The 17788-nt window shown below is 47.7% G+C and overlaps 5 protein-coding genes across 8 annotated transcripts; 3 read left to right on the forward strand and 2 right to left on the reverse strand.

Moving 5' to 3' along the window:
• Positions 1–398: 398 nt before the first annotated feature.
• On the reverse strand, positions 399–1840 carry LOC112884407 (protein disulfide isomerase-like 5-1). Its single transcript, XM_025949787.1, has 4 exons — positions 1751–1840; positions 1241–1297; positions 733–791; positions 399–644 (listed from the first exon to the last, which is right to left on the reverse strand). The coding sequence occupies exons 1-4, from the start codon at positions 1838–1840 to the stop codon at positions 407–409; spliced, it is 444 nt and encodes a 147-aa protein (XP_025805572.1). The 3' UTR covers positions 399–406.
• A 74-nt stretch (positions 1841–1914) lies between these two features.
• Positions 1915–3700, forward strand: LOC112887656. 4 transcript variants are annotated; one of them, XM_025953893.1, is made up of 3 exons: positions 1915–3231; positions 3322–3384; positions 3560–3700. In XM_025953893.1, exons 1-3 carry the CDS (start codon positions 2795–2797, stop codon positions 3672–3674), a joined length of 615 nt encoding a protein of 204 aa, XP_025809678.1. In that variant the 5' UTR covers positions 1915–2794; the 3' UTR covers positions 3675–3700. The 4 variants fall into 4 exon arrangements, 1 of the variants encoding a protein (XP_025809678.1); XR_003227604.1 differs by lacking the exon at positions 3560–3700 and having other exon boundaries at positions 3322–3434; XR_003227605.1 differs by lacking the exon at positions 3560–3700 and having other exon boundaries at positions 3327–3413.
• Positions 3701–4975: 1275 nt separating this feature from the next.
• LOC112883999 (cytochrome b-c1 complex subunit 6-like) lies at positions 4976–8410 on the reverse strand. The gene is made up of 4 exons (XM_025949280.1): positions 8254–8410; positions 6125–6209; positions 5414–5503; positions 4976–5344 (listed from the first exon to the last, which is right to left on the reverse strand). Coding segments are annotated over exons 1-4 (210 nt in total). The 5' UTR covers positions 8256–8410; the 3' UTR covers positions 4976–5311.
• Positions 8411–11519: 3109 nt separating this feature from the next.
• On the forward strand, positions 11520–13978 carry LOC112883998 (actin-7). Its single transcript, XM_025949279.1, has 5 exons — positions 11520–11679; positions 12062–12134; positions 12226–12619; positions 12708–13321; positions 13434–13978. The coding sequence occupies exons 2-5, from the start codon at positions 12075–12077 to the stop codon at positions 13497–13499; spliced, it is 1134 nt and encodes a 377-aa protein (XP_025805064.1). The 5' UTR covers positions 11520–11679; positions 12062–12074; the 3' UTR covers positions 13500–13978.
• A 1022-nt stretch (positions 13979–15000) lies between these two features.
• Positions 15001–17322, forward strand: LOC112886894 (pentatricopeptide repeat-containing protein At4g15720). The gene has a single exon (XM_025952915.1). The coding sequence runs from the start codon at positions 15141–15143 to the stop codon at positions 16929–16931; it is 1791 nt and encodes a 596-aa protein (XP_025808700.1). The 5' UTR covers positions 15001–15140; the 3' UTR covers positions 16932–17322.
• Positions 17323–17788: the final 466 nt, after the last annotated feature.

Genomic DNA, 17788 nt, shown 5'->3' on the forward strand with positions numbered 1-17788 from the left:
AGAAAAATAATTATAGAAGTTGTTTTCATGATTATAGAGAAAAAATAATTTTCATGACTAGGGTAGAACCATAGAAGCAACCGTTATTCCCTAAACCAACAACTTCACCAAGTACAGGTTCTAGCTGCCAAAATGCAATTGATGATAATCTGATAACTGGAAACGTGGCAAGCAGGTGGCAAGCATGTCCAGATTAATTACTCCAGCTCAACATAACCAGGTAAAAGGTGCAGAAGGGGCAATTAAAACTAATTGACAAAGGACAAACAGAATATAATATTGACGCTATAAAGCAACCAGTGCGCATGAAATTTCAATTTTAGACATAAAAGATGCTACTTGTGAGGTCACACTGCAATTTCACCAAGTATAAGGCCATAAGAACAATGGATCAAAACTATAAGGCTCAAAGTTGGTTTAAGATGGAGGTTTTGCAAAAGTATAGTGAGCTGGTGAAGCAAAGTATACCTTTATATTTTGCTACTTCTTCGCCTTCATAAAACACCTTGAATGTTGGGTAGGAATGGATATCCACCTTGGAGCATACTGGTTTGCTGACACCACAGTCCACTTGCCCTATCTCAATTTCATCCTCACCTTCTATAACCTTTCCCAGGTCCTCCCAAAGTGTTCCAAGGTTCTTGCTGCATACGACATACACTTGAAAAATCAGCTTCGTGGAAACAAAAAGGTTATACACGGTATACCAAATCCATGAGAAGCATGCCTTACCAGTGTTTACACCAGGGGACGCAAAATTGCACAAACCATACCGTGTCCTTCTCCTTGATCTAAACAAGAGAGAATTTCTCAGAATCAATACTCCATTGACCAAAACAAACATGTGGTATGAAAGCAACTCGAATTGTATATGTAACAGTACAGCAGCTCTGCAATAGCACTTTCTGGCCTTTGTCAATATCAATAATTCAATATGAAAGTAGCAACTAATAATAGATTTGAATTCCTGCACTGCCTATAACAGGTAAGAGGTTATGATCCATCCGTTTAATAAGAGAAGTGTCAACTTAACCATTATGCACGCATGAAAGTGAATTGGCATACAACTGCTAAAGCTCCATGACTAAGCATGCCGACCTGTCTAGTATCGCTAATCCTTGGCCGACGAGCGCAGCAAGTAGTGCAGCACAGGCGTGCCCGAGTCTTTAGAGCTATCTCCGACTGGAAGGTAAGGCGGGGACACAAGAGAGCCCGAGACGAGAAAGGCAGGGAGGGTTACCTTGTCGGAGAAGGTCTCCTCGGTCTCCGAAAGAACGCCCCGACGGAGGCGATTGGCCTATAGCGCGACGCCCTTGAGCTCCTCCAGGAACGCCTCCACGTCGGCGGCGCCGGACACCTCTGCAGCGACGAAGACCTCCGCGCGCCGCCCCTGGCCGCCCCCTCCGCGCGCCGGCCCTCCGCGCCCCCCTCCGCGCGCCGCCCCTGGCCGCCCCCTCCGCGCGCCGCGCCTCCGCGCGCCGGCCCTCCGCGCCGCCCCTGGGCGCCGGCCCTCCGCGCCCGCCCTCCGCGCGCCGCGCCGCCCCTCCGCGCCCCCCCTCCGTGCGCCGAGCCCCTGGCCGCCGGCCCCTCCGCACGCCGCGCCCTGGGCAGATCCTCCTCCGCGCGCCTCAGTAGGAGGAGAAGACGAGGGTCTCACGGGATAGATCGGGAGATGGGATCGGGGCTGTGTGTGGGAGTGGGAGGGGTATTTCGGTCCAAGAATTTTGACTCCTCACCTCAACCCTCAAACCCTAACAGATTGGCCTAACAGAGCCTTCCAGGGAATTTTCCCGATGAGGAAAGATCGTGTGATCAGGAGATGGACAGCTGAAGGATTCATCGGCAAAGGGGAGAATAAAAGCTCGCAGGAGAATGGAGAGAGCTGCTTTGGCGCGCTCATCAATAGAGGTCTGATCCAGCCACTGCCCGCCGAGGAGAGTGGAGGGGTAGCAGGCTACGTGGTCCATGATTTGGTCCGGGAGCTCATCATTCTCACTGTCAGCTGAAGAGAATTTTGTGACGGTGTCGGCTCACTTGATCAATCTTGTGCCGCGTGACAAGATCCGGCGCCTGTCTCTCCAGTTCAACCAAGAGGTGACCCCCACAATGCCGAGCAGCGGCATCCTGTCAAATCTCCGATCCCTGACCATCTTTGGGAGCGATGAAGAGAACCAGCATGATCCCTGCCAATTCCGTTTTCTGCGGGTGTTGGGCCTCGAAGATGCCGAGGCATTGAAGAAGAAAGATCATCAGCTCCAGAGCATACACAAGCTGTTTCAGTTGAAGTATTTGGGGCTCGGTGGAGCGGTCTCTAAGCTCCCAAAACAGATTCAAGTACTGGAGAACTTGGAGACACTGGATATAAGCCGGACGGGGATCCGGCAATTATTGGCCGTGGACGGTCGTGGATTCGGGAAGCTGGTGCATCTCCTGGGGACAGACTTGGAGCTGCCAAGTGGTGTGGGGAACATGAAGGAGCTGCAAGAGCTGTCAATGGTGGAGGTAAACCAAAGCAGCACAGCGCAGTACGTGCAAGAGCTGGGAAAGCTGGAGAACCTCAGGATCCTTGGGCTCAAGTGGAGCCTCAAGAAGGATGACAACGACTGCGAAGGTTGCGAGAAGAGGTTGGTCGAAGCTCTGAAGAAGCTGGGGGGTGCTCAGCCTGCAGTCTCTGTGCCTCGATGCTGGTAAGAACAGCTCCCTCGATTTCCTCGAGTCGTGGGAGCCGTCGCTGAAGCTTGGGCAATTCAAGCTGGCCTGCTCACACTACTACTTCCCTCGGCTTCCAACGAAGATGGCCGATGCCAAAATCCTAGCCTGCCTGGAGATTGGGATCGCCACGGTGCAAGAGGGAGATCTAAAGATCCTCAGGGGCCTACCTGCACTGATCTTCCTCAAGCTACGTGTCAAAGCATCCAGCGGGCTAGTCATTGGTAACCAGGGGTTCACAAGCCTGGAGGAGTTCTGGTACGAGAGTGGCGACGTCACGGTCACCGGGCTGAAATTCGATAAGGGAGCCATGCCGAAGCTCTGGAAGCTTCGTCTCCGGTGCGATGCAAGGTCCGTCGTCCATGCAAGTCCCGATCTTGGCCTCATAAACCTCGTTAGCTTGAAGCTTGTCCTTGTCAAGATGGACTGCGAGGACTCTGATGGTCCGGCCGTGAAGAACGCCGAGGCTGCCATCACACGAGCTGCCCAGGGCTCTCCCACATGCAGACTGGAGATCACCATGTAAGCAAAAAATCGATTTGTGGTGAAACTGATCTTACTGTATTGGTTATTATCTTCCTTTTTGCTTACTGAGTTTCTTCTTCCTTACAGTTCAGTTGAAACAGCCGGGTTGAAGTTTGTGCTGCTGAGTGTCGTCCACCAGCCCTCCACCAGGTACTCATCCCTGATTTCCTTTTTCTCACCTTCAATATCCTTCAACAGCTGATGTTGCTGTGTCAAGAACCTGTACTCTTGTGCATTTGACATTTAGAAAATTGGATCTCTATAGCAGCAGCATATAATGGCAGGCTCAAATGATGATAAACTCTGTTGAACTGCCCTTTTGCAGAAGCATTCCGTCTACTACCTCTACTCGCATTCTGTTCATCATCTTCCGCCGCCGCAGCAGAGACAACTCCGACCTCGTTTCCTCAGCATTCCGTCGTCGTCTTTCAGATTACTAGAAACACAACGCACGCTCTGCGCGCCCTATCAGCAGTTTTCTTTTACCGTCTATACAAATTGCATATGAGTATTATGCAACTGAAAAAAATACTAAGAAAAACTGTTGTGAATAACAAACTTATGATAAAGTCTCATGCAAATATCTTAACATCATTTGTACTGCTGACTATGGCATGTGCAGCCCGTAGGTTCTGTCAAACATCTCATGATCAGCATTAGTAGCTACCAAACATTTTAGCAGATAACTGAAAATACTAATTCAAATAAGAGCGGAGTACCAAGATACTGAATGAAGAGGGATAACAGATAATACGGTTTGAAGTCACGAGGACGACATAATTGCCTACCGAGGGACTCATGACCCTATCCATCGGCCACTCGCCTCCTTTTGTTTTTCTCCCGGCCACATGTTCTAGGAGCAGCCCTATCGCTGGCTATTGGGCCATGCTCTTTCGGGACCCACCTTCAGTGACACAGAGACATTGGAGGGGCCGACGCGTGGATTGAAACAGTGAGAAGCGGTGGTTGCTGTCCCGCTCCTTCACCCAAAGCGATTGCGAGGGAGCCGAGAAGAGAGTCAGCGCATCCACGAAATAGGCTGTTGCTCTCCCAGCTGACCTGCTCCTTCGCACATGGAGTAGCTGCTACTTGAACCACAGCATCTGACAATGACAATTGCCCACCGGCCAGAAACAGCCGCTCGTTTCAGCTCCTGCCCAAACCCACAACGCGCCACTTCCCTGATTTGACCGGACGAGAGAATCCTGGCTTTCACTGCTTCCTGGGTTTTTTGAGCGCCAGCAGCAAATCATTCTGGACTACGTGGCGCTGGGAAAACGACGCCGTACCCCCGAAACGCTCTCGTGCGCTGGGGAGGCAGCTCTGTTTAATAAACCCGATTACTGCTGTTTGTGCTACAATGATTGGTGCCTTAGTTGCAGCACCTGCAATAGTGTCGAACATCTTTTCTCGAACGCTAATGCTGAGCATACTTCAATCTTTGTTACGGATTTAATTAACCTTGCGGGTTACTGACATAAATAAACAATTTTAATACTCTGAATACAACCAGCTGGGGCAAAACGAGCACATATAAAAGCAACGCCAACAGCATTAAGATGTATGTGAAGACCTGTCGTACATCAGCATGGCACTTATATTCTCCTACAATGAAGGACGTGGCAAATCTGTTATAAGCTGGGCACTGGCAATCTGCTATAAGCTGGGCAGAATCAATCCACGTTTGCAGCTCATGGATGCCATATTGCACGGACCAATTCATTTGAAATCTACATGAAAATTACCGAAGGACTGAAGGCACGACAAATGGATACAATTTGAATGGAAACAATTGTCAAAATAAAGGATGAAAGTTTGAATTTTGAAGCTCATATCCACCACCACCAGGAAAACGTTTGGTTAGTTATACCAACACTCTGGGTACAACACTCTGGGTACCTTGCTCCATCTACCTTCTCTTTTAGTGAAACTGAACACCAGCACAGTACGTGTTTGCTGCCTTATTCAAAGACTTCTACCAGTTGAATAGCAAAATGAAACCGTTTGTTACATGTTCAATTTATTTAGCTCGAGAACTACGGCAAAGAAGTCACACGTCGAAAGCAGCATTCCATCATCATTTGAGCTTATCAAAGAGCTTTGGAGCAACCTGTACCACAAATTTGATAAAAAGTCAAGAATGTGAATCTGCAATTATTCAACACAAAGTATTACGTACACACTTGTCGACGCATGACCAGTAGTCGAAATATTGGCCGGTGCAGTGCTTCTGCCCACTATCATCGTTCTCAACTCTCTTCATGCATCTCTGCACAAGAAAAGGTTAGTGTTAACACTAACCATACAAGATTAACAAGTGAACATGCTTCACAGTAAAAGCATCAAGATCATATGTGCCAATACTAGAATGAAACAACATAGTTGGCTTAAAATTCAAGCTCAGTGTTTTGGCTATACTATACAAGATTCAAAAATACAAACCAAAATAGGGCATAGATTGCTCCTTGTGGTAATCAGATCCATATCTGTTTTCATGGAATCAAATAGCTTGTTTGTCCGATTGTACCATTCAGAACTCAATGTTGCGTCCATTTGACTCCAAACATATTGCTGGCAATATAATAATAGTAACTCTAAGTTCTAACTAGTATGCTATAGGGCGACTAGAAAACTGAAGTGGACTCTGGGAATGCAAAAGCATGCCATTAAATAGATAAGGCAAAAGGATGGCATTGTCCAATTTATAGCATAATATGCAGACTTCAAACCTGTAGGTTATAACCATATTTCAAATAAAACTTTCATAATATAGGCATGCATTGATATACAAGAAAAGAACTCTGTCAAACTTCGCCGATATGAGTCCTGGCTCTGTGATTGGAATTATTTTATCAACCATATCAGCTCCTTAAGACAAATGTACACGCACCTCATAATCATACAATGATTTTACACACTGTGGCTTGCAACGTTCCTCAAGATAATTCTTCGGATCAACAGGTTCAGCATCCGCCCTGACAGAAGATAAACCAAGTTTTAAAAAAACACATGAAATGGACCTTTCTGGTACAAAATCAAGACTACGGGCTACAAAGTCAGAGGTCAATCAGTGATAGGAGGTATTCTGAAAATCCAAAGGTAACAAGGTAACGACCTTAAAATTCAATCCAGGACATTATTTCCTTACTCTTTTTTTCCTTAAAACAAAAGATCGATCAAGGGTTGTAAACCAGTATGCAGCAAGAATGTTGAGAGCATAGAAGAGCAAATTTACATGACGAAACAATATGTAAAAACTGGCAGCAGTCAGATAAAATTCCCTTCCCAAGATTGTGAACAATATATGCATTATTACATTGCAAAGCAACAGTGATTTTTTTAAAAAATAAAAACTACTTCTATCATAAGCAATCTGCATTTAGATGCAAAAATCCCAATTTGTTGATCCATCTGAAGCCAGTGTATCTAAGTTCTGAACCCAAGGAACCAAATAATTGCAGAAGTTAACAGGCAAAATCTAGTTGTCAAAGATGTGCCAAATCAGCATTTCAATTACATATGGCACACTTAACTTATGCTCTGACCTAAAACAGTTGTTCATTAGGTATCCAGTGACACTAATTCGTCACCCCTCCCAATGCCCTACTAGATGACAATCTGGATTACTGAATCCATTCATGTCAAAAACTCATAGTCGATGGAGCAAAAATTTCCTACCTCAGTTCACGAAAAATACAATGAAACAGAATTGAGCATATCGTGAACAAGTGAGCATGAATATAAATCACACGACCATACAGAACAAATAGAAAGGCATCAGTTCAGAGGCTAAACTAATGATTCTAATGACAGCTTAGAAAGAGAAAGGTGTTACACATGGCACTTATAGGATCTTGATTGAAGGTCTAATATGCTAACATAAGTTTCGAAGCAAACATCTATTAACTCCAGACTCTACTTGTAGGCTGCCGTAGATAAGCGAAATGGAGAAATAGGAAATTCAGTCACATTGCACACTTAATTTATGATTTCCCATAGAATGGTAGTTGATGAAGAGTGAGGCATTTAGCATGCATGCATTAACTAGTCACACTTCTCATTGCCAATCAGGAGACAACCCGGAATGATGAATCTGCTCACGGGGATAGAACATCCGGTCAAAAAAAATCCCTCTCACTTCATAAATAAAAAGAGAAGTGATGATAAATCAAGTCCGTTAACTTCTCATTTCCAGACTCAAAACTGAAGGCTACACAGCAAGACATTCAATCAGTAATTGGAGCAATTATGAAGTTCCACGCGAAGGTAACAACAATAAAATTCAGTTCCAGGACATTATCTCCTTCCTCTTTTTTCTTGCAAAACAAGATCAAGCAATTTGCAAATTGTAATCAGTAATCAGCAAGAATGTTGTCAGTCAAATTTACACAATTGGAACGATGGGCCTGATTGGTTTGGTTCCAAAATTTGACTTGCCAAAGTTTTGGCAACTCTAAATTTTGGCATCCATTTGGTTGGAATCCAAAAAAGTAGCCCACTTCACAAAGTACTTGCTAAAATTTTGGCAAAAAATTCTTACCAATGTTTTGGCATGCCCTAGTTTTAGCAAGGCAAAATTTGGAAGCAAACCAATCAGGCTCGATACCACAATCTAAACTGGAAATATTGTCAGATAAAAATTCCATTTTTCCAGATTGAGACCACTAGATACATCGATTACATCAAACTAATATTGAGGACGACGGAATGTAACTTGTAAGATCTTGATTGAAATTCGTGGTCTCAAAACACACTTCAAAACGTGCAATTACACTAGACATTACGCACGTAACCTATAATTTTCCCTGCAGCAGCAGTCCGTGAGGATTGGACCTTATCAGGAGGCGCTCCGGGGCGACGAATCCGCTCGCCGGGACTGAACGTCCGGAAGGAAATGCAAATTTCTCTACCTCGCTCCACGAATGAATAAAAATGGACGAGAACCGAACATACTTCGTACAGGAGCACGGATCAGTCACTGATGCGCAAACAAATCTACCGAGAGAGAAAGATACATACATGGCACTCGTAGGATCGCGAGAGAAATCCCTGGTCTCGTGAGCCAAGAGGAGCCGAGACCCCGATCTGATGGGCTGTCTAGGGTTACGAGATGGGAGGAGGAGGCGCGACGCCGAGGAAGAACTGGGAGAAGGGGAGAACGATGACGGAGGAAAGGTTGGTCGTTTCAGCTGGGCCTGTTTCAGTGGAACTGGGCCAAATCCTGTGCTTGGCTCTTCTTCCAGGAGCGGATCAGCCTGGCCCAAATGAGCGAATTGAGCCCACGGGCACGAGGGAATCGAGCGGATGGGCCGCGAACTCATTAAAATCCACGCAGATCGGCGACGTCCCCACGACGGCGGCTGAGGTTGGCGAACATCACCGCCGGACCAACCCGATATGATCGACCTCGATCGCGACTCTCTAGCGGATTAGCAGTAGCAGCAGCTCTCTTTCATGCGTGGCGATGCCGGGCGTAAACAGAGCAAAGCAACGATCGTTCAGCTGCACGCACGCTCGAACGGATGCATGCACTTGGAACCTACGTTACCTGGCAGGCTGGCCGCTGGCAAGGCCCTAGCAATGGATGATCCCACGAGGGAGAAGATCGGGAAGATCTTGTTCCACTCGGAAAAAATGGAAAAGAAAAGAATGAAAGATTCAGTTGGGATTCTGTAGTGCCACCGGTAGAGAATTCTTGGAAGAATCTCTGAACTATTTGAATCTAATATTTTAAAGAAATATAGAACTGATGCAGTTCCTTACGTATCGTCTACGTGATATTACGGTGGTAAATATCGATAAGTCATCACAAACACCTCAATAATTGAAATGATTTTTTATTTTGTTTTTCTCAATTCTCAAGTCTGCTATATCCCGCATATATATAATCGACACACACAAAGATACTGAAGCACAACTACACACAACACGCACACTTAAAGTCCGTTTGGCGGGACTTCTCCACTGGTTTCTGGTGAAACTCTGCTGAAGGGTTATTTTCAAAATGGCTTCATCATCCGCAACACGGCTTTACCTGCGCAGCTGAAGCAAAAAAAATTATGGCTTCTCACGGCTTCACTCTCATCTGGAGCCGTTTTTTAAAATGGCTTTAGCTTCAACAAACGAATTCCTTCGGAAAAAAACAGCGGACGAAGCTACTTTAGAAGGAGCCGCAACCCTACCAACATCATGCTCATAAACTCCCACACAACGATATATACGTCTTCCCGCTTGGGAACACAGACTCAAAACTCCGTCTTGCTTGCATGACGATGCCTCCTCCTCCTCAGTTCCAGTTACAGGGATGCGAGGACAAGAGGTACACGCGCTGTGAGAGCTGAGAAGACGAGATAGGCATCTCTCGGATAGTGTGCCGTGCATGGGGCTCGGGCATACGGACGTGCTGTCGTCGCAACTCGCTGCACACAGGATCCATGCGACGCGAGTACCGCCACGTGCACGCGCGTGCGCAACTTGTTCCAAAGGAACGTGACACGCACTACTTGCCACGGTGCCTAATAATAAGAGAACAAAAACGAAAAAGACGGTGGTGTCGTGACCTCCAATTCTCCTGGCAGCGCACGCGCACAGATCGACGGTGTTTTTTGCGACGTATCCGGCCGGGATCTGCCTGGTTTTGTATGTTTATACACTGGCTACGGCTGGAACACGCTCATGATCTTCGTTTCTTTTATTTATCCTTCAACATACTTTTTCCCGGATCTCTTTCTTGTGCCCGAGATGCATGAAAGAGTGAAAATTCTTCAAAAAAAAATGTCTGATGAAACTGGCCTCTCATAAAAAGGGAACGATTTTCTCTCTCCAAAATTTGGTGATAGGAAAAGAAAGAAGCATCGTCAAATTCGCTGGCTCTGTGTCATCATCCATCGTGCGAAAGACTACGTACCATCAACTCATTGCAAACAGCTGTCCAGCTCAGCAGTCGGTCGCAGCCATACCCCAGTGGCCATTGTATAAACAAGCTTGATTGGCGAAATGATTCAGGCACAAGCTGGATAAATATTTATTTATTTATTTCGATGAATCATCAGGTGCAGGCTGGACAGAGTAATCGAAAAGGGCACGCCTGGAGTGGGGTGAGCTGGGCCAATGGGAGCGCAGGCCCAAAGCCTACCCGCGATCCAGCGAAGAACCAGTTGGTTACCGCCGGCCTGCCGCGTGGGGCACACGTCGGTAGATCGGACGGCCGGTGCGCCCTACGCGTCGTCCATCGTGCGGTCCGGGATGTCCGAGCATCTCCAGCTCATTCCAGCCTCAGGCAGCCAGGCTCCTCGGGGCTTTTTCCCCTCTCTTCTTTGGTTCAACTCCCTCTGATTGTTTTGCATCTTCTTTTCTTTGGTCCTGGACCCACTAGTACTTCCTGTGGAAGGAATTGATTCTTGCACAGTGGTAGTAGTTCTCTACCGTATAAATAAATATACACGTCTTCTGAAACAAAAGGAGACACGAAATACTTGGGGTTCTAATCACTCCACCAATGATGTCCCTACTCATATCAAATATATATGTACCTGCAGATCCAAACTCGAGATGTGGAACTAATTGACCTTATGTTTCTTTACAAATCATCCTAAACTCTTGTGTTTATTTCGTTTTCATTTAGTTTCTTTGCCATGTTCTGTGTTTGAATGGTGCGGTTTGTTGGAAGTATGGCTAGCTCTTCTGGCATGGACCTTCTTGCAAATAATTTCCTCCCTATAATAGTTTCTTTTTTTTTGGCAAATAATGCATCTTTGCATGTCAACATCTTTTTCTAACCCGTGACAACCGGCCATGAGATTCCAATTCAATTGTTTGTCTTTCAACGCAAACTACTAAGTTTAGTTGGCAGCCAGGATGTGCAAATAATTCCTGAGATTTTGGTAGGAGAAATGAAGTGTCTTCCACGTCTCCACAAAAAGAACATGAAACTACACGGCTCCCAAGAGCTGTGATATCGAGTATAAAAGGATTTACAAAACTGTACTCCGTATTTATTTACAAACTTTGCTCAAAATAACGTCTGAGATCTCTGTTTTATGCAGAAAATATACCATATATATTTTGCTTATGGAAAGCTTTTCTTGTCGCCTGTGGTGAAAAGACAAATGCTAAACAAGTAAACATGAAACCATCGTATTTCACTATATTTTATTAGAATATACATACACGCCGCACATCCGAGTCGTATTAAAATTTATGGGAAAAATACACGCCTCGTATTTCAAACCGTATCTGTGTCACGGACCACGCATCAACCGAGTCCACGTACCACCCATCCCTTCCCCTCCACTTCCCCACCGGCTCTTGTATAAACTCCACCACCCCAGTCCTCGGGGACGAGCACGCCGCCATCCAGATCCAGCCGCCCTTCCTACCGCCGGATCTCCGCCTCCCTTCGCCGTCGGCCCCGCCCCTCGGATCGGTCGGCGTCTCCTCTTGCTGGTAAGGAAGACTAGCTTTATCCGGTTGTTTTTTCGTTCTGTTCCTCGGTGGATGGATATCCTCTTCGCCGCTAGTGGGCGCTCGAATCCGAATCCTTGTTGCTTGTATGGTTGCTCGGATTCGTCTAGCTCGTCGCGGGTTTATTCGCTGCGCGGCGGAGTAGTAGTTGGGAGCAGTTTGTTTCCCAGATTTTTGTTAGGATTGGGAGGAAAGGTTTATGGGGAAAACGGAAAGGTTTATGCCGCCTCAATGGAAGTGGTGGCTTGCCGCCGGGATTTGCTCAGTAGGATTACCCTTGATGAGCATGAGCTAAATAAACAGAACCTGTTTGAGTGATCAGTAGGAGTAGCCTTCTGATGTTTGAATCTGTGCGATGCGACAGAATCGCTAACCAGATGGCTGACGGCGAGGACATCCAGCCCCTTGTCTGCGACAATGGCACCGGCATGGTCAAGGTTTGAGCTGCCTCCTTCTCATCGGTTCATACAAATCTTTGGTCAAGCATTCACAATACTGACCCTAGAGTGATATTTGTGTTCCTCTTAGGCCGGTTTTGCTGGGGACGATGCGCCAAGGGCCGTCTTCCCGAGTATCGTTGGGCGCCCGCGCCACACTGGTGTGATGGTGGGGATGGGGCAGAAGGACGCCTATGTTGGTGACGAGGCCCAGTCCAAGAGGGGTATCCTCACCCTGAAGTACCCAATCGAGCATGGTATCGTCAGCAACTGGGATGACATGGAGAAGATTTGGCACCACACCTTCTACAATGAGCTCCGTGTCGCACCTGAGGAGCACCCTGTGCTGCTGACCGAGGCACCCCTGAACCCCAAGGCTAACAGGGAGAAGATGACCCAGATCATGTTTGAGACCTTCAATGTGCCAGCCATGTATGTTGCCATCCAGGCTGTGCTCTCCCTCTACGCCAGTGGACGCACTACAGGTGTTTAACGATTCTCCGTTTTCGTTAAAGCACATTTTGCAATGTGAGGTTCTTTACGTTGGCTGGACTAATGTTGTTGTTCCTGCAGGTATCGTGTTGGACTCTGGTGATGGTGTCAGCCATACTGTACCAATCTATGAAGGGTACGCCCTTCCCCACGCCATTCTCCGTCTCGACCTTGCTGGACGTGATCTCACTGACAGCCTGATGAAGATTCTTACGGAGAGGGGTTACTCCTTCACCACCACTGCTGAGCGGGAAATCGTGAGGGACATCAAGGAGAAGCTCGCCTATGTGGCACTGGACTATGAGCAGGAGCTTGAGACTGCCAAGACCAGCTCCTCTGTGGAGAAGAGCTATGAGCTGCCTGATGGGCAGGTGATCACCATCGGGGCAGAGAGGTTCAGATGCCCTGAGGTCCTCTTCCAGCCTTCATTCATTGGTATGGAGTCGCCTGGAATCCATGAGACCACCTACAACTCTATCATGAAGTGTGATGTGGATATTAGGAAGGACCTCTATGGTAACATCGTGCTCAGTGGTGGCTCAACCATGTTCCCTGGTATTGCTGACCGCATGAGCAAGGAGATCACTGCCCTTGCACCAAGCAGTATGAAGATTAAGGTGGTGGCACCGCCTGAGAGGAAATACAGTGTCTGGATCGGAGGGTCAATCCTTGCCTCGCTTAGCACCTTCCAACAGGTCAATACTACACTTCTTTGTCGATCACTTATCAAATTTATCTATGTTGTAGTAGTTACACTGTTTTTTTTTGTCAGTACACTAACAGTATGCTCTGATGTTTATATGGCAGATGTGGATCTCAAAGGGTGAGTATGATGAGTCAGGCCCAGCAATTGTTCACCGGAAGTGCTTCTAAGCCCTGGATTCATTGCCTTTCTACTTTATTGGGGCTGTTCTTTTGTCGAGTCCTTGCCATGTAAGCTACTGTGTTTGAGATTGCTGGGGTTCCATTGAGCTATATTGCCAGATTTGTTGGTTGTGTCAAAACCACGTACCATTTAGACTCTGTTCAGTGGCTGCTATATTCGACCAGTGCTGAATCATACATTGCGTGTTCGGGTTTCGCTTCGATGGCAAATTTGGTGCCAATGTTAAAGAGTATTGAACTATCGACTAGCATGTTCTGTAATAGTTCTTGAATGACTTGTTATCATTCAATCTGGGATATTACCTATCGATGGTATTGCCCAGTTAATTCATGATTTCTGGCGTAGTGTTCCCTGTGTTACCGAGTTATATCAACAGTGTCCCCATTGATGCTGGGACTCCCAAGAACAGGCTCGTTGGTGTGCCGTGTATTTCTTGAGCATATGGGTCATTGAAATTATTGGTTGATATGCCCGTTTGGCTATTTACTGTCGAACTGCTGCAGATTTCTGAGTGCGCATTCTGCTGCCTCGGTTCGTCTGGTACCGGAAAACATGGCACGTTGGTGCTACTGATTTCTGAATGCGCATTCTGCTGGTTTGATTCATCCGGTGGTACCGAAAACGTGGCATGTTGGCGCCACTGATTTTCTGAATGCATCAAAGGCAGGAACATGCTCCTGTACTTGGAGAACATGGGGTGTTGCTTTGTGAAGAGTGGGGAGGGAAGAGGCCATTGCTGGCTGTAACTTTTTCATGTGCAACCATTGATTGCTTCATGTGGGTGGTGGCTGCCCTTTGGGTTGTGACTTTTGTTCAGATCTGTAGCAGTGTAGCCTTTGATCTACTTGTATGTTGGGGTTGCCCCCTCTTTACGAGTTCATGTGAAATATGATTTGCGAAGAGTCATTTTCAGCTCTGCTTTTTGCGTGTTCTTTTCCACTGTTTGTCGTGGATGGTATGAGTTCAGGTGGTACTGGTTGCTATTGCTTGAGCTTTGTGGTGCAAGTTCGCTTGAAGCTGCACACCACAAAAGGCAGGTGGAAAATATGGATGTGTATGGATTGGCTTGTGCGAGAACTTGTGACGAATACGTAGCCTGTCATTGTTAGGTCTCTGTGGCTTGGCTCGCTATCTTTTATCGATAAATCAGCGATGTGTGGCTGATAAAGTGAACCGTATTTGCTTTCTTCTCCAAATCGGAAACGTGAGGTCTAGTTTTGATTGGATCAGCTAAGTCAAATAACAAACTCAGGCCTTTGTGAATTGCAGGATTTTTCGTATCCCAGAGGAGCTTGGATTACTATAGCTTATATGAAAAGGCAAACGCTATTCGAGAAATTCTAAGAATGTCAAGAGCATAAACCCCAAATGGGCCAAACTATACTATCACTTGTGTGGGCTCTTATCTCGAAGGCCTCAACAACGAGGCCCAAAACTCTTCAAAATAAAGGCTGGCCCGCGTAACAATCAACTGCTCCAGTGCGGTGCCTTTCTTCTTCGACGCCGCCATGCCTGTTGCTCACCGGCGGCGGCGCTCATGGCAAATACCGTGCAACTAGGGTTAGCTGGGGCAACAAAGTTAAGCTGAGTGAATTCGGTGCATGACGCGGCCATGAAAACCCGTCCCCATGGCAGCGCCCTCATTCTCAACTACCGCGCTCACGCCGGTGCTGATCCACCTCCTGCGCGGCGCCTCCGACCTCGCGTCCGTCGCCGCCACCCACGCCAAGATCCTCAAGGCCGGAGTCGCGTCCACTCTCGCCTCCTCCAACCATCTCCTCGCTGCTTACTGCCGCTGTGGCGCGATGAGCTGCGCCCGCGAGCTGTTCGACGAAATGCGGGACCGGGACGTCGTCTCCTGGACGACGCTCATGTCCGGGTACACCGCATCCGGTCGGTCCCGGGAGGCCGTCTCCGTCCTCTGCGCCATGGAGTTTAGCGGTGTGCAGCCTAACGTGGTCACCTTATCGACGGCCGCCAGCGCGTGCGCGCGCCTTGCGGACGCGGGGCTCGGCCGGCAGGTGCACGCCCGCGCAGAGGTCGCCGGGTGCGCGCGCGACACCATCGTCTCCACTGCACTCGTCGACATGTACGGAAAGGCTGGCCGCGTCGATGACTCGCGCGCCGTGTTCGATGGCATGGCTGCGCCTGCGATGAACGCCGTGTCGTGGGGCGCGATGCTGGCTGTGTACGCGCAGAATGCGCTCGGGAACGAGGCGATCCAGCTCTTCGCCGAGCTCAGGACAAGTGGCAATGGTCTGGCGCCCAACCACTTCATGCTGTCCAGCGTCGTGAGCGCGTGCGCCAGTGTGGTACGTCTCAGCATTGGCAAGTGCGTCCATGGTGCGGTTCTTCGGCTTGGTCATGGAAACAACGAAGTGGTTGCGGTGGCTCTGGTTGACATGTACTCCAAGTGTGGGTGCTATGAATACTCAAGAAAGGTGTTCGACAGGATTGAGCAGCCATCCGTCATCCCGTACACCTCCATCATCGTCGCAGCAGCAAAGTACGGCCATGGGAAGTGTGCACTTGCTTTGTTGGGTGAGATGGTCGATCGAGGTGTGCAGCCAAACGATGTCACACTGCTTGGCGTCATGCATGCTTGCAGCCACTCTGGTCTCGTTGACACCGGCCTCCAGTTCCTCCACTCCATGCAGAGCAAATATGGCATTGTTCCGTGCCCCAGCCACTACACATGTGCGGTTGACATGCTCGGCCGGGCAGGGCGGTTAGAGGAGGCATTCGGGCTGGCCAAGGAGGCTCAAGTTGAAGGCAACGAAGCCCTCCTGCTGTGGAACTCCTTGCTGTCAGCTTGCCGGACACATAAGCGCCTGGACCTAGCAACCTTGGCTGGCCAGAGGGTGTCAGAGTTCAACCAAGATGTAGCTGGTGGACTGGTAGTGATGTCAAATGCATACGCTTCAGCTGGTCAGACTGAGAACGCTGCTGCTGTGTGGTCAAGCATGAGGCAACGTGGCATACAGAAGGATCCCGGGTGCAGCTGGATTGAAGTGAAGGATATCCCCTATGTGTTCTACGCTGGTGCAGTATCATGCGCTGGTGCAAGGGCAGATGAAGTGCTGATGTTGCTAGATGAGTTGGAGTATAAGATGAGGGAGAAGGGTTACAGAGGGATATTAGGGAGTGCTAGAGTATCTGATGCTCATGAGGATGATGGGGATGGAGGAAAAGGGGTAATGGTTGGAGTACATAGCGAGATTTTGGCTCTAGGGTTCGGTTTGCTGGTTGTCCCAAAAGGGATGACCATCAGAGTGATGAAGAACCTGAGGATGTGCTGTGATTGCCATGAGACGTTCAAGCTCATTAGTGGCATTGTTGAGAGGGAGTTTGTGGTCAGGGATCTGAATAGGTTCCACCATTTCAAGACGGGGTCATGTTCTTGCAACGACTACTGGTGATTCAAGATTGTAACTGAAGCGGCTCTGATCTTTCCGTGTAAAAAAGGAGAACATTAGTAGCAGATTACCTTGGTGTAGATGTTCAAATGACCACCTTTTTTTGCTGCGTATAGAATGACCCAACCTTGGCCCTGAGTTTGCTGTAGCTCAATTCTGTTTGTAAACTAGTCACCATGCAGAAGATGGCCAGAGGGCATAGTTGGGAGGGGGTTAGTGATCACGGAGGAGAGCACTTAAGAGAACATTAAATGATAGGGCCTTGGTTCCTTTGCTTGTATTCTTATGGATGTGGATAGAAAGCTATCGCTCTTATAGCAGTGACTTGGCTTGAACATCGGAACACTTAAAATTCTTTACGGACAATAAAGAAACGAATTACTTAACAAACTAATAATCTTTGTCAATCAAATATGTTTCCTCAAAAATAGTTGATATGCTGCTAAGGCATTTCCTATTCAACCTTGTGTATTAGTTGCATGACATATCTGTATAGGTTTCACTTCCTTTCCTCCGGAACTGTAACCTCTGCTATGGAACACAAATTTTGAAAGGTTTTCAAGTTTTCACCAAGAAAGTGGTTTCCATCGAATATTTTTCCCTTCTATGCAGCTAGTTGCATACTTGCGGAGCAGAAATTCGCCCGTGACCAGCTGTTCCGGGCCAAGCTCTAAATTACGATCGGTCCACAGCTCACGCCCATGCGACCACGCCAAAGTCCAACGCTGGTCTAAAATGTATTTTCGATACACAGCCAGCATTATAGATGGTCAAATAGGCCGGACCTGATGAGCCACACTAAACACGACACTAAAAACACGATCCGAACCAGACACGGCCTGATACGAATAGTGTCCATG

This window comes from Panicum hallii, chromosome 3 (genome assembly GCF_002211085.1).
Source record: "Panicum hallii strain FIL2 chromosome 3, PHallii_v3.1, whole genome shotgun sequence".
NCBI classification, from domain to species: Eukaryota; Viridiplantae; Streptophyta; class Magnoliopsida; order Poales; family Poaceae; genus Panicum; species Panicum hallii.